Here is a 16172-nt window from a genome sequence, read left to right on the forward strand (position 1 = left end):
TTGCAACCGGGGCATATGTTTCTCCAAAGTCAAGACCTTCAACTTGAGTGTAACCTTGAGCCACTAATCTTACTTTGTTCCTTATTACTATTCCATCTTGATCTTGCTTGTTCTGAAAGATCCACTTGGTTCCAATCACATTATGATCCTTAGGCCTCTCAACTAACTCCCATACTTAGTTTCTTGGGAAGTTGTTTAGCTCTTCATGCATAGCATTGACCCAATCAAGATCCTTTAAAGCTTCATCTATCTTTTTAGGTTTAATGGATGACACAAATGAGAAATGCTCATAAAATGAAGCCAATCTTGATCTAGTTTGCACACCTCTTGAAATATCACCAATGATAGTGTCCAATGGATGATCTCTTGCAACATTGGTTGGTTGATGCACTTGCACTTGATTGCTTGCATTTGATAGATCACTTGGTTAACATGATGAACTAGCCATTTGTTGTTGATCTTGCACTTTGTCATCACTAGTTCTTGCTTGAACTTGATCATGAGAACCACTAGCTTGCACATTTGAGTTAGAGAGCACTTGATTCTTGTCATCTTCAACATCAATCACCTCTCTAGGCCTTATATCACCAATGTCCATGTTCTTAATTGCATTGACCAATTGAGTGCCTCTTACATCATCTAGATTCTCATCTTTCTCTTGAGAATCATTTGTTTCATCAAACTCCACATCATGAACCTTCTCATGAGTACCACTAGCCAAATTCCAAACTCTATAAGCCTTGCTAGTAGTGGAGTAACCAAGCAAGAAACCTTCATCATATTTCTTTTCAAACTTGCTCAATCTAGTACCTTTCTTCAATATGTAGCATTTACAACAAAAAACCCAAAAGTATGCTATGTTGGGCTTTCTTCCATTCAAGAGCTCATAAGGTGTCTTCTCCATCATAGGGTGACAATAGAGTCGGTTGCTATAATAGCAAGCCATGTTGATTGCTTTAGCCCAAAATGAATGACTCATATTGTACTCACTCAACATTGATCTTGCCATGTCAATTAAAGTTCTATTCTTCCTTTCAACTAAGCCATTTAATTGAGGAGTGTACTTGGCCAAGAATTGATGTCTAATTCCAAATTCATCACACTAGTCATCAATTCTAGTGTTTTTGAATTCACTACCATTGTCACTTCTAGCTTTCTTGATGGTTGTTTCAAACTCATTGTGAATGCCCTTGACAAATGATTTGAATGTTGCAAACACATCACTCTTATCAATAAGAAAGAATACCCATGTATATCTAGTGAAATCATCCATAATCACAAATCCATATTTGTTTCCACCAATGCTTGTGTATGTAGTTGGTCCAAACAAGTCCATGTGCATCAACTCAAATGTCTTAGATGTGCTCATCATGCTCTTCTTAGGATGTGTGTTACCAACTTGTTTTCCAGCTTGACATGCACTACATAGCTTATCCTTCTCAAATGTAATATCTTTCAAGCCTCTAACTAAGTCATGCTTAATCAACTTGTTCAATTGTTTTATTCCAACATGACCAAGCCTTCTATGCCATAACCAACCCATGCTTGACTTAGTGATCAAACATGTTGTCAATTGAGTTTCTCTAGCATTGAAATCAACCAAGTATAGATTTTCATATCTAAATCCTTTGAATATCAAGTTAGAGCCATCTACACTTATAATCTCTACATCATCCACACCAAATATTCACTTGAAACTAAGATCACACAATTGAGCTACCGACAAAAGGTTAAAGTTCAAGCTCTCTACTAGTAGCACATTGAAAATGCTCAAGTCATTGGATATTGCAATCTTACCAAGCCCTTTGACCTTGCCTTTGCCATTGTCACCAAATGTGATACTATCAATCCCATTGCTCTTGTTTTCATTGATTGAATTGAACATTCTTGGATCACCGGTCATGTGTTGAGTGCACCCACTATCAAGCACCCAATGCCTTCCTCTGGCTTTATAATTGACCTACAAAAGAAGATAAATTCTTTTTAGGTACCCAAACTTGCTTGGGTCCTTGAAGGTTAGTTACCAATGTCTTTTGTATCCAAATGGCCTTATTCTTTGGGCCCACAATTGGTGTACCAATGAACTTAGCCTTCACACCATTGGCACCCTTAACAAGCAGGTAACAAGAATCAAATTTAATTGAGGATACAATAGGTAGCTTGTTCTTATTAATCTTGCAATATTGCTCTACATGCCCAACTTGCTTGCATCTATTGCAAAATCAACCATTGCCCTTCACAAAGTTAACTTTAGGAGTGACAAAGACCGCCTTGTCTTTCTTGGGGGTATAGCCTAATTCCTCTTTGTTGAGAGAAAACCTTTGGCTACCCAAGCACTTTAGCAAGCGGGCATCTCCACCATAGGCATTACCTATGACACGAGTGAGATCATTCGCCTCCTTCTTGAGGGTCTCATTTTCCACCATTAATGAGGCATCACAAGTGAGACCATCACTCAAAGGTGAAGTAGAAGTAGTAGTGCTACAAGAAGTGTTAGTGGGAGCAACTATAATAGGCTTATAAAAAGATTCATCAATAAGATCACATATTAGTCCCACATCACATGATACAATCACTTGCTCCTTCTTGGCTTCCTCTTTGACATGCTCGATTAGAGAGGAGTGAGCTTTCTCAAGCTTAGAGTGAGCTTTACTCAATCTTCTCATGGGCTTCCATTAGCCTCTCATGAGTGACATTGAGCTCATCAAGGGATTGTTCAAGAAATTTGATTTTCTTGTTCAATTCCTTGCACTCCTTTCTCTTCATCTCAAAGCAAGTATGCACTTGCTCACACATGTCCATGAGCTCCTCCTTGGAGTACTCCTCATCATCACTCACATCATATTTTACCTTGGTAGGTTTTGCCATGTGGCATGTCGAAGGGGTGTCGAAGATGGAGGACTTAGTTGTTGATAGCGATGCTTGCTAGTGCTTTCTTGATAGATTTCTTGCCATCATCACTAGAGTCATCACTATCCAAAAAGCCATCACTATCCCAAGTGACTACATAGCCTCCACCCTTCTTCTTCTTCTTTTGGAAGGTCATTCTCTTCTCCTTCTTTTCTTTCTTATCCTTCTTGTGCTTCTTCTTCTCATCCTCATCATTGTCACTATTATAGGGAAAATTTGCTACAACATGATCGGGACTCTTGCAATTGTAGCATCTTCTCACATATTCTTTGCTTTTGGTATGATCTCTTCTCTTTCTTGCACCATAGCCCTTCTTCTTCATGAATTTTCCCATCTTGCGTACAAAGAGGGCCATAGCTTCATCATCAATATCACTAAGATCATCATCATCATCACTTGATTCTTTCTTGGACTTGCCCTTGTTCTTGGATGATGATGAGCTAGCCTTGAATGCTATACTCTTCTTTTTTCTTCTTCTTCCTTCTTGTCATCCTTGTCATCCTCCTCCCTTTCCACACGGTATGTCTCTTAGGTCATGACATCACCTAGTACTTGGTTAGGGGTAATCTCCTTCAATCCTCCTCTTATGATAAGCAATCTCAACATCTCAAATCTTGGAGGTAAGCACATCAAGAACCGATGAGAGACATCATCATCCTTGATCTTCTCTCCCAAGGCCTTCAAGTCATTTACAATCACTTGCATCCGATGGAACATTTCTGGAATGCTCTCATCTTCCTTCATCTTGAAGCTTGTCAACTTATCCTTGAGAATGTACAACTTAGCACTCTTCACCGCCGGTGTGCCCTCATATGTTTCCTCCAATCTCCTCCACACCTTATTTGCTCTTTTACAATCCTTGATTTGCTCAAACACCTTGGAATCAATGGCATTGTATATGGTGTTGAGAGCCATTGTATTGCATTGCTTGTTGGTCTTGTCTTGGTTGGTGGGGTCATCAGGATCAATGATAGCATAGTCATTCTCGGTCACCTCCCATACTTGATCATTGATTAAACCAAGATACATCCTCATCTTTCTCTTCCAATAATCATAGCATGTGCCATCAAAGAACGGTGGTTTGCCCCCCACATGATTGAACACAACTTGAGCCATAATTTGACACCGAGGTTTTTAAGCCTTCAATCAAACGGTGACCACGGCTCTGATACCACTTGAAAGGTCCTAATATGGCTAGAGGGGGGGGGGTGAATAGCCTATTTAAAAATCTACAAATCAACTAGAGCAATTTGATTAGTATGACAAATAGCGAAATGCAAACTTGCTCTAGCTCTACAAGGGTTGCAAGCCACCTATCCAACAATTCTAGTTGCAATGATTACTAGGCACACAACTTGCAATGTTACTACTCACTAAGAGCTCTCAATCTTGCTACTCTAAAGAGCTCCACTAGATGAACTTAAAATAAAAAATCAAGCTCTCAATTCTAATTACCCTAAAGAGCTTGCCACAACTAGTTTGCAAGAATATAAATGAGTGGGTAGGGTGATTATACCGCCATGTAGAGGAGAGAACCAATCACAAGATGAATACTAAATCAATCACTAGGAGAATACCAAAGGGCAAGAGACAACCAATTTTTCTTCTGAGGTTCATGTGCTTGCCGGCACGCTAGTCCCCGTTGTGTCGACCAACACTTGGTGGTTCGGCGGCTAAGAGGTGTTGCACGAACCTCGTCCACACAATTGGACACTGCTAGAACCTACCCACAAGTGAGGTAACTCAATGACACGAGCAATCCACTAGAGTTACCTTTCGGCTCTCCACCGGGGAAGGCACAAGACCCCTCACAATCACCACGATCGGAGCCAGAGACAATCACCAACCTCCGCTCAACGATCCTCACTGCTACAAGCCGTCTAGGTGGCGGCAATCATCGAGAGTAACAAGTGAATCCCGCAGCGAAACACAAATGCCAAGTGTCACTAGATGCAATCACTCAAGCAATGCACTTGGATTCTCTCCCAATCTCACAATAATGATGAAACAATGATGGAGATGAGTGGGAGGGCTTTGGCTAAGCTCACAAGGTTGCTATGTCAATGCAAATGGCCAAGAGAGTGAGCTTGAGCCAGCCATGGGGCTTAAATATAAGCCCCCACGAAATAGAGCCGTTGTACCCCTTCACTGGGCACAACACGAGGTGACCAGACGCTCCGGTCAGTTCGACCGGACGCATGACCCTAGCGTCTGGTTGCCCGATGCTCGCCACGTGTCATCGGCTTCAAACGCCGATCGCCCGATCTCAACGGTCAAGTGATGACCGGACGCGCTGCTGCGAAGTGACCGGACGCTGGACCCCCAACGTTCGATCGTTTCTAGTAAGCATCCATTTGCAGAAATCCACGACCGGACGCGTCCGGTCCTGCACGACCGGACTCACCCGGCGTCCGGTCACTCAATGTTTCCTCTGTGCACCTCATGTCAGCATACGTCCGCACTGACCGGACTGACCCAGCCAGTGTCCGGTCACAAGACCGAGACGCGTGCTCACTGCTGCTACTGACCTGGACTCTGAACCTAGCGTCCGATCACTGCTCCACCAGCGTCCGGTCACTCTATAAACCTCTGTCTTTTCTGTATAGGGCGCCAGTGGCAATCGTCGGACTGTCCTGCACTCTACGGGCGGACACTCCGCCGATGAAGTTTCTAACCCTTGCTCAAATGTGTCAACCACCAAGTGTATCACCTTATGCACATGTGTTAGCATATTTTCACAAATACTTTCAAGGGTGTTAGCATTCCACTAGATCCTAGATGCATATGCAATGAGTTAGAGCAGCTAGTGGCACTTTGATAATCGTATTTCAATACAAGTTTCAACTCTCTTAATAGTACGGCTATCTAACCTAAATGTGATCACACTCGCTAAGTGTTTTGATCACCAAAACAAAATGTCTCCTACTATTTATACCTTTGCCTTGAGCCTTTTGTTTTTCTCTTTCTTCTTTTCCAAGTTCAAGCATTTGATCATCACCATGCCATCACCATCATCATGATCTTCGCCATTGCTTCGTCACTTGGAGTAGTGCTACATATCTCATAATCACTTTGATAAACTAGGTTAGCACTTAGGGTTTCAGTCAATTAACCAAAAACAAACTAGAGCTTTCAACGACGCTCTGGAGCACCGCCGGATTTGGCCGCCTCCGTTGCTAGGACCGCCTGATCCGGCCGCCGGGACAGGAAAGCCGCCACCGGCCGTCATTGCCGCCAGCCTCGGCGATGCCCCGAACTGCTGCTGCGCCCTGAGTTGGAGAAGAAGGCCCCGCCGCCGCCTTCCTTGTGCCCACGTGGGCAGCCGGCGCCGTGCTCTAGCATCGGGGAGGGAGAGGGGGACCGGGGGGAAGGGGTGGGCGTGCGGGGAGGAAGCTCTGTCCGTGTCGCCCGCCTGGACGACGCGAACTGGGTGCCTGAATGAAGAATATATATATATATATATATATATATATATATATATATATATATATATATATATATTATAGAGAGAGAGAGGAAGAGAGAGAGAGAGAGAGAGAGAGAGAGTAGTTAAATTGCACGGCCGGTCCTTAAAGTAATATTGGCGGTTCTCGTTTGGGTCCCAAACTATGAAATCGCATGTTTGGCTACCTAATGTATTTAAGTGATCTCATCCAGATCCAAAATAGATACGAGGAGGGTTAGTAGCTGACGTGGACATGATTTGAACAGAAAACCTGTGAGACGTGCAACGTCCCCATCGTGATGGCAGAGCGTGACACGCGCGCCAGCTACGTGGGCACCGGTCAGAGACGACCCGGCCACGTCGTGAAGCCACCATGGCCGCCTCCCTGCATCGTTTCGTCCCGCACCCACACCCCGTTCCTGCATATAAGCCACGCTCCACATGCTTCTGATCATCGCACCACACCTCCAACGCACGAATCACCATAGCCATCCAGCTCAGCGATCACATGGCTGCATCCATCCATCGACCGCCATGGCGCAGGTGGAGCGCGAGCAGCTGAGCGTGGTCATGTTCCCATGGCTCGCGCACAGCCACATCACCCCGTACCTCGAGCTGGCCAAGCGCCTCACATCCGCGGACCGCCATGCCGCCGGCGATAACATCGACGTGACCGTGCACCTCGTCTCCACGCTCGTGACCCTATCGGCGATCGCGCGGCACCAGATTTCGCGGATCCGCTTCGTGGAGCTCCACCTCCCGACGCCGCCGGACCTGCCGCCCAAGCTGCACACCACCAAGCACCTCCCGGCCTGCCTCATGCCGGCGCTCAAGCGGTTGGAGCTCCGTGCTGGAGTCCATGGCGGCGGGCGTGCCGATCGTGTCGCTCCCGCTGCACATCGACCAGCCGCTGGGCGCCAACCTGATATATATATATATATATATATATATATATATATATATATATATATATATATATATATATATATATATATATATATATATATATATATATATAGGGAGAGGCTATTCAGTAGCCGGCTACAAAATAAGTTATTCTGTAGCTACCTCCATTTACTATAATTTTATATACTAATTTACCATAATATAAATACATATTTACGATAGTTGGGTTACTATAACACATGGGGATATTTACCATAACGTTATATTAAACCACTTAGTAAGGAGTTACTATAATCTCGTAAAATAACATAGTAATTATCGTAACTCAAAGTGGCTACAGAATAAGTTATTCTGTAGCCAGCTACAGGATAGTAGTTCTATATATATATATATATATATATATATATATATATATATATATATATATATATATATAGAGAGAGAGAGAGAGAGAGAGAGAGAGAGAGAGTAAATTGCACGGCCGGTCCTTAAAGTATTTGGCGGTTCTCGTTTGGGTCCCCAAACTATGAAATCGCATGTTTGGCTACCTAATGTATTTAAGTGATCTCATCCAGATCCAAAATAGATACGAGGAGGGTTAGTAGCTGACGTGGACATGATTTGAACAGAAAACCTGTGAGACGTGCAACGTCCCCATCGGTGATGGCAGAGCGTGACACGCGCGCCAGCTACGTGGGCACCGGTCAGAGACGACCCGGCCACGTCGTGAAGCCGCCATGCCGCCTCCCTGCATCGTTTCGTCCCGCACCCACACCCCGTTCCTGCATATAAGCCACGCTCCACATGCTTCTGATCATCGCACCACACCTCCAACGCACGAATCACCATAGCCATCCAGCTCAGCGATCACATGGCTGCATCCATCCATCGACCGCCATGGCGCAGGTGGAGCGCGAGCAGCTGAGCGTGGTCATGTTCCCATGGCTCGCGCACAGCCACATCACCCCGTACCTCGAGCTGGCCAAGCGCCTCACATCCGCGGACCGCCATGCCGCCGGCGATAACATCGACGTGACCGTGCACCTCGTCTCCACGCTCGTGACCCTATCGGCGATCGCGCGGCACCAGATTTCGCGGATCCGCTTCGTGGAGCTCCACCTCCCGACGCCGCCGGACCTGCCGCCCAAGCTGCACACCACCAAGCACCTCCCGGCCTGCCTCATGCCGGCGCTCAAGCGGTTGGAGCTCCGTGCTGGAGTCCATGGCGGCGGGCGTGCCGATCGTGTCGCTCCCGCTGCACATCGACCAGCCGCTGGGCGCCAACCTGGCCGCGGAGCTGGGCGGCGCCGTGCGCGTGCCGCAGGAGCAGTTCGGGGAGTTCCGGGCCGAGGACGTGGTGCGCGCGGTGCGTGGGGTCATGCGCGGGGAGGAGAGCCGCGTGCTCAGGCGCCGCGCTGCGAAGCTGCGGGAGGTGGTGGCGCGGAACGACGTGGACGACGCGCAGGTCGACGCGCTCGTCCAGCGCATGGCACAGCTCTGCGGCAAGGGACAACAGCGAGTGGCCGGGCGGCGCCCACGGGTAGAGGAAGTCGAAGAGGAGGAGGTCCGGGCGGATTGTGATTTGATTGCCACTATTATCTACGACCACGTTAGCTTCTAACCCTTCTCGTGTCTATTTTGGACCCGGATGAAATCACTTAAATACATTATGCAGCCAAACATACAATTTCATAGTTTGGTGACCCAGATGAAAACTATTTAATACTTTAAGGACCGGCCGTGCAATATATATATATATATATATATATATATATATATATATATATATATATATATATATATATATATATATATATATATAGGGAGAGGCTATTCAGTAGTCGGCTACAAAATAAGTTATTCTGTAGCCACTTCCATTAACTATAATTTTATATACTAATTTACTATAATATCAATACATATTTACGATAGTTGGGTTACTATAACACATGGGGATATTTACCATAACGTTATATTAAACCACTTAGTAAGGAGTTACTATAATCTCGTAAATTAACATAGTAATTATCATAACTCAAAGTGGCTATAGAATAAGTTATTCTGTAGCCAGCTACAGGATAGTAGTTCTATATATATATATATATATATATATATATATATATATATATATATATATATATATATATATATATATATATATATATATATATATATATATATATGCACACACACGCTCCTGAATACTCGTAGCCTCGTAGGACTCGGAGCAACGGATGAAGCGGAGAGGAAGATTCGTCCCACTGCGTAGCGTGTACGTATTAGTAGATCTTCATATCTTCAACGAGGGATAAATTGGACGACGGCCAGGGCATCCGCGTGTAAACTTCCAATGCCTGCAACCGGCAACAGCGTTCGAACATGACAGCATGCGTTGGAATTTTCAGTTGACTCCACGAACGTAAACTTAGAACTTTTCTATATATCAGCGACACACCAAAAAAAAAACCCTACTTACAATTATTGAAGGTAGCTCACGAGACCCTACGACATCTTATTACTACAGAAGAAACTAATTAGGGATCGATTAGGCGGTTTTCCAAATCGAGGACGGTTCGACGATCAATGGCTCGGCATGACGATGGTCTCGAAGCAGTTGAGCCCGTCGAGAGCCGGCGCGCACTCGGGCTGCCGCCCCCGCGCGGAGCCATCGCGCGTCTCGGCCGCTGCGGCTTCCTCCTCGGCCGGAACCGGCCTCGGCGACACGTCGCTGCCGGCCTGGGCGTCCGCCGCGGGCTTCGCCAGAGTGTTTGCCGGAGCGCCGCCGTAGGCGAAGTCCACAGGCGCCTCGCAGAAGACCATCGACGTCACGAGCCTGTCCATCGCCGCCGACCTCGCTGTCGATGCTCTGATCTCGGTCGTTGGTCTGGTCGCGTCGTCTGAGCTCGGTCTCTGCCTGGTGCTTTCGTATTGGCACGTACGCGGCCCCTGTGCGAGGTCTTATAGTAGGGGTCAGCGGCAGGCACGGCCCGGGACGGAGACGGAGACGGAGTCGGAGTCGGAGTCCCAGAGGCACGCGCGCGCGGGGACGCGGAAAGAGCCCGGTGGATCTGCGGCCTGGCTATCTATCACGGTTTAAATTTGTTTTAAGATGGTTTTGTTGTTTTATTAAAATTTGCCAATATATACTTGCCAAGATTTTTGAACCGTGAAGGAAAACTCTAATCTCCTATCTCCTACAACTAAAAATAACAAAGTGTAGAGATCGTTTTGGTGCGACAATTGCCTTGTTTCGTCCATCTGCCACCCCATGCGATCAATCCCTCCTCCGTGCGACAATCACGACAATTGTTGATTTTCCTTTGCATGAGACCCGCGTGCGGTGACAATCATGGTTGTTTCCTTCCATGCAAAAGGAAGTGCTCCCTCGCGCGACTATCATGCCTATTGTGATATAACTTTCTTGCATGTAAAAGAAAACTACTATCAATCAATCAAATCAAATCAAATAAGAAATTATTCTCACCAAGAGGTTATGATTTTCTTTCATGCAAAACAACCGAACATGATTATCTACCACGTTGCGGTGGCGATCGATCCCTGCGGTGGCGGTCGCACCGCCAGCTGACGGGAGGTGGCCGTTCACTGGCCTCATCCAGCAAAAGGAAAATCTCGCCCTCGCCCGCGTCGTCTAGGAGCTGGCAAGAGGCCAATCTCGCGGGGTCGATTGCGCCCAGGCCAGGCACTTCGCTGATCGCTGCTGATTTCTCCTGCTTTTTACAGGAATGGGCATACATGATGCTACCGGTAGCGAGTACGTGATCTTGAGACCTTCACGTGCCCCCTGTAGGACATCGAGGAGCTCGACGTTGCTGACAGGCTGATGGCGCTCGTTGAAATCGGTGATTGTGAGTGTATAGACCAGTGTCAAAATTCAGTCAACCTTGATAATCTTTTTTCCTATTTTTGTATGGTGCTTAATCTGCCGCTGTACCATGACGAGCCATTGAGCAGGATGATGCTGGGGGCGACGATGAGGAAGAAGATGATGGGGTTCATACACCGTTGATATTTTCTATCTAATCTTTGCATGACTCGATTGTCACGTGTAATTTTGTACCTTCGAATAGTTTCATAAAAAAATACTAAGATTGTTGTTGGTAATAATATAAACAGGGACTATTTAAGATAGTGAAATATCTTACCTCATCATTTCTCTCAGCTCTAGAATTAATAAGGTGGTAGTATGTACTACTAAATCATAATCTTGAGCTGGTAGCCATAATTGGCTTCTTGCTAGAAAGAGATAGAATGCTAATCGAATTTACATAATCTTGTGATGATGTTCCCACCTCTGTGAACAAGCAGGCATGATCGTTTAGAAGAAACTAGCAGTGACTTGATATTTATCTTCTGTTGGTGAAGTGAAAGCAGCAGCAACTGTTGGATTGTTCAGATAAGCAACGAAAATGGTTGATTTTGTCTTCCTGTTTTCTTTAGCTCAACAGACTTAATTTATGACTATGGCGCTGGTTATTTATGCATTCCATTAGACATCAATGATTCATTCGTGATTTGTTGCCTGTAGATGTAAAATAATAATCATAATAATATCCATTGCTTTAATATATCTGATCTTTTCATGTTTAAATGGTGTAAGTTTTGTTCCTTTTTTTCTTTGAGATGGATTTTTTCTTTTTTTACTAATAACCCACAGATGATAAAGCAGTTGAGGGCAAAATCAAGGATGATAGCACTGTTGAAGGCAGAGCCACCGGTGACAAAGCTGTTGAGACATAGCAAAGAATGATGAGGACATTGAGGATGGAATAAAGGATGATAAGACCGTTGAATGTCAAGTCACTAATGATAAACCTATTCAGAGCAAAGTAACTAATAGTAATGCCACTGAGGACAGAGAGATTGAAGGTATTGAGGATGGAATAAAGGATGATAAGACCGTTGAATGTCAAGTCACTAATGATAAACCTATTCAGAGCAAAGTAACTAATGGTAATGCTACTGAGGACAGAGAGATTGAAGGTAAAACCACTGAAGAAGCAAAGGAGATCGATATTTGGATGAAACTCCGAAATGTGATCAGATTTGGGGCACTGACTATGGAATTGCTAATACTGAAGAAAACCTAGCTGATAATGGCAACTAAGTTTCATATGAAAATAATGAGGCTTCTCTTGAGGTTTCTCTCTACTTTGTGGTGCTAGAGCATGGTTGTTCATCACATAAGTTTCATACGCTAGCTCCCCATTTATCTAGGATTTACATTCATGCATCAAAATTTTGGTCCTCAGATAGGAAACCTTGAGTTGCAAAAATTTTAGTTTCTGGGCTTCTGCTTGTTTCAAAATCTCGTGGCAATGATGTTTCAAGGTAAATTATGACTACGCTCTACCGCTTGGTTCCCTTATTGTTGTTAGCATCAATTCTTTCTGATCAAAATTTAAGAAGTAAGAACCTAATTTTGATGTAGGCTAACATTTTGGCTATCAAATACATTTGTCCTGAGAGATCGTTGCACAAACATTTGGTACTTCACGGCACTCAAGTCCATTTAAGGTTTTTAGCACAAATGGTGCAAAGAAGCCTGAGAGGAGTTTCGCTACAACACGATGGAAAAGTAACTACAATGGCAAGTATACCCAATATCATGAAGCCGCTAGATGATTGGCGCGAAACTTGCACATTGTAGATGCATTGGAGAAGATGTGGTGGCATATAAAGTTTAACCCTATTACTGTCTTGACACTTTCTAAAAAGCTGAGTATGGCTCCTGTAAAACAGTGATGAGTAAAACCTACTGTAAACTAATTCATTTTTTAGTTTTCTGAAGGATTTTCATTTCACATGCAATGACACCCCACATGCAAATCCCTGTAGAAGATTTGTCAACTCCAAAGATTGGGAGGTTGTTAGGGCTTTCTGGGTGATCAGCAACATATGAGTTTTTCTATTGATCTCTGGAAAACTGCATTTGATGATGCATTTAGCATAAGTTGTCCTCTTCGTGCTGGTGGACATGAGTGTGGATGTTTACCAGTGTTGGCAAAATTGGTATGCTTTCATGTGCTGATTTTTGTTTCTTTGATAATGGTATCTTTTATGTGAAGTCATAAAATTTTTTATGTTTCTATCAGGTGATGGAGCATTGCGTAGCTCATTTAGATATTGCTATGTTTAATGCAATCCTTCGTGAATCAGAGAATGAGATACCCACGGATACTATATCTGACCCAATTGTGGACTCAAGAGTTCTGCCGATTCTAGCTGGCGACTTAAGCTTTGGATGAGGCACACAGCTTAAGAACTCTGTATGTGCTTAAATTATGAAATGCTCGCAATTGCATGATGAACAAACAAACAACCTAGAATAGGGACTATGCATGACACCTTCCTTGCACTATTGATTGTTAACATATGATATATACTTCTGTAGGTTGGGAATTGGTCTAGATGGTTGTCTGATACGTTTATAGTTACCTGTCCAAATCTAATTATCTTGTTCTAAAAGATATTACCTTTGTCTTTTTTCATGCATGCTAGGGCCCTTAAACTGATGGTTTATAGTCAAGTTAGAAGGTAAAATACTAATGATTTCTTGAACTTTATAATGGTCTATACAACATGAAGACTTATGTAATATTGGTGTTTCGTACATCATACTTATAGGTAATAGTACAACACATGTTCATACATATGTTATCATAACATTGTTTTTTTCTGTTGCAATGCACGAGCATTTACCTATATTTACATATATACTCGAACCTATGTACAGGATGGTATGGACATACGGCGGAACTTATTCGTGGATTTATTAGCGCACGAAAGAAATGAATATCGGAGATTTCTTCCTGCCAATATAAAACATTATCTTAGCCGCATCACGGAAAGATCAATACAGTAGAGCCTGTGAGCCTGCGACGTCGCGCTCTCCGTGACTGTGTTAAATTCATAAACTTTGCATTTTGGATTAAATGTCACCTTAACGTTGGTATTTAATTTTTACAAAATTGTTATCTTATCGTGCGATCCGCGTGTTTTTAGTACAAAATGTTAGCTATCCCGTAGCAACGCACGGACACGCTACCTAATCTAATAAAAATTTATAAAATCTACAAAAAAAATCCTAGATATAGATTCAGATACGATAAATAAAACTAAATAAAATACTTAAAAGCTCGTTAAAATATATCTAGCAGCTTCAACAATGAGATTTAGCTCTAGAAAAATGTAAAAGATATACACAAAAATTTCACAACATAAACAACTACATCGTATTTTTTATGTGGCCGCATTTATACATTTATGAAAACACTTTGAAAAATTTCCATAGTCTCATGCTTATTTTTCTATTTTCCTAGAGTGAAATCTATTTTCTAGAAATATCTAGATATATTTTCATTATAAACATTGCTTTTGTGTTCTCGTGCCCTAATTTATTTCTAGGATTTTGTTCAAACTTTTATACGCTTAGTGAAAAATTTTGGTATAGAAACCTTAAGTGCATACAAGAATTTTTTTTAAATTATAAATGACAACCACCTGAGAACCACTTCTAACCGGAGTAGGGGTTAAACGAATTTGAGAGTTGAGAGAGATAGTTTATCCAGTTTTAAAAGTTTGAAGAAGAAAATGTAAACTGTAATGAAGGCAAAAGTTGGATATTGTACTAGTACTACTGCGGACATCTTCCGTCCTTATTGGACATGGAACATTGCCTCGCATTGTAATAGAGGAAAGAAAAGATATACCAAAGAAAAGATAGCAATGTCCAATGGTACGTCTCCTAACTTTTCACCGCTAGAATTTACAGTCTCTCTCTCAACGTTTGTTGCAATTTGCTTTTTATGGTACTAAAAAAAATTACCTCGCCCTAAATTTTCACAACTTCACCGCAACTCACAAACACGTGCCAAATCCTAATAACACCGCGCCCAAACGCGCGAACATGAACTCACCAAGAATTTGCATCACGCGCGGGGCGGCGTGCATGTCAGTACGGAGCGACGACGGCGTCGAAGCAGAACCTCCCGTCCACCGCCGAGCAGTACCGCGTCTCGTTCACGCCGGCGCCGCGCCCCTCCTGGCCACCGACACCGCTCGCCTCCTTCTCGGCCGTCCTCTGATCGGCGGCGGACTTCCCCGCCGACGCCGATCTCGTGCCGCCCGCCGCTGCACCTGCACCCCTGCTGCTGCCCTCCGCCTTGGCGCGCCCCCCGTCGCGGCCGAAGCTCTCCAGCGCGCCGGCGCTCATGCCCGGGCCGAAGACGTTGCCTGGCCCCGCGCCGACGAGGGACATGCCCAGGATCTTGTCCATGCCGTCGTCCTCTCTCCTCTGCCCAGTTGCCCACTGCCCACGCGATGGACCGCCGACGGGACGAAGCGGTTGCTGTCTAGCACGTACGTACGAGACGGCCGGGGAAAGTTGAGATGCATACAACTGCTGCCGCGTTATTATTCATCTATATATATTTATAGAGGCGGCGTGTTCCGCCGGCGCCGCCAACCGTGGGGACGTGGACGTGCCCGTTTCGGACTCGCATTGACTCCGACGAAGTCATCACAGCCGCGAGCCGTCCAGATTGGTTTGCTTCGCTATACGTATATACTACACGCTTACATCTTCCATCAGTTTGGTCAAAGTGGTACTACTGTACTATATTCGGATTCGTTTTTTTTATGGTGTCAAAAGTGTGTTGCAAACTTAATAATGACAATACCTGAAATGATTGGCATTAGAGAAGAGACGACTGTGCAGCTGTGCTGTACATCCGAGAAATTAAAGATGACTATGCACTAGGTGATGCTTTATTCAGCCTGTTCGCATTTTTTCTGTGCTGAAGTGCTGTACATTCTGTGTCTCGCATTTTTTTTTGATGGGGCTTCAATCTGATTCATAGCCCATGGACGGTACAATTTTTTTATTTATTTT

General features: G+C 44.2%; 1 protein-coding gene and 1 pseudogene across 1 annotated transcript; one reads left to right on the top strand and one right to left on the bottom strand.

Moving 5' to 3' along the window:
* Positions 1-9549: 9549 nt before the first annotated feature.
* Positions 9550-15557, bottom strand: LOC136521240 (uncharacterized). The gene is made up of 2 exons (XM_066514944.1): positions 15199-15557; positions 9550-9615 (listed from the first exon to the last, which is right to left on the bottom strand). Exon 1 carries the CDS (start codon positions 15555-15557, stop codon positions 15234-15236), a length of 324 nt encoding a protein of 107 aa, XP_066371041.1. The 3' UTR covers positions 9550-9615; positions 15199-15233.
* On the top strand, positions 11937-13745 carry LOC136523351 (uncharacterized; annotated as a pseudogene).
* Positions 15558-16172: the final 615 nt, after the last annotated feature.

Source organism: Miscanthus floridulus, chromosome 18 (assembly GCF_019320115.1).
Source record: "Miscanthus floridulus cultivar M001 chromosome 18, ASM1932011v1, whole genome shotgun sequence".
NCBI classification, from domain to species: domain Eukaryota; kingdom Viridiplantae; phylum Streptophyta; class Magnoliopsida; order Poales; family Poaceae; genus Miscanthus; species Miscanthus floridulus.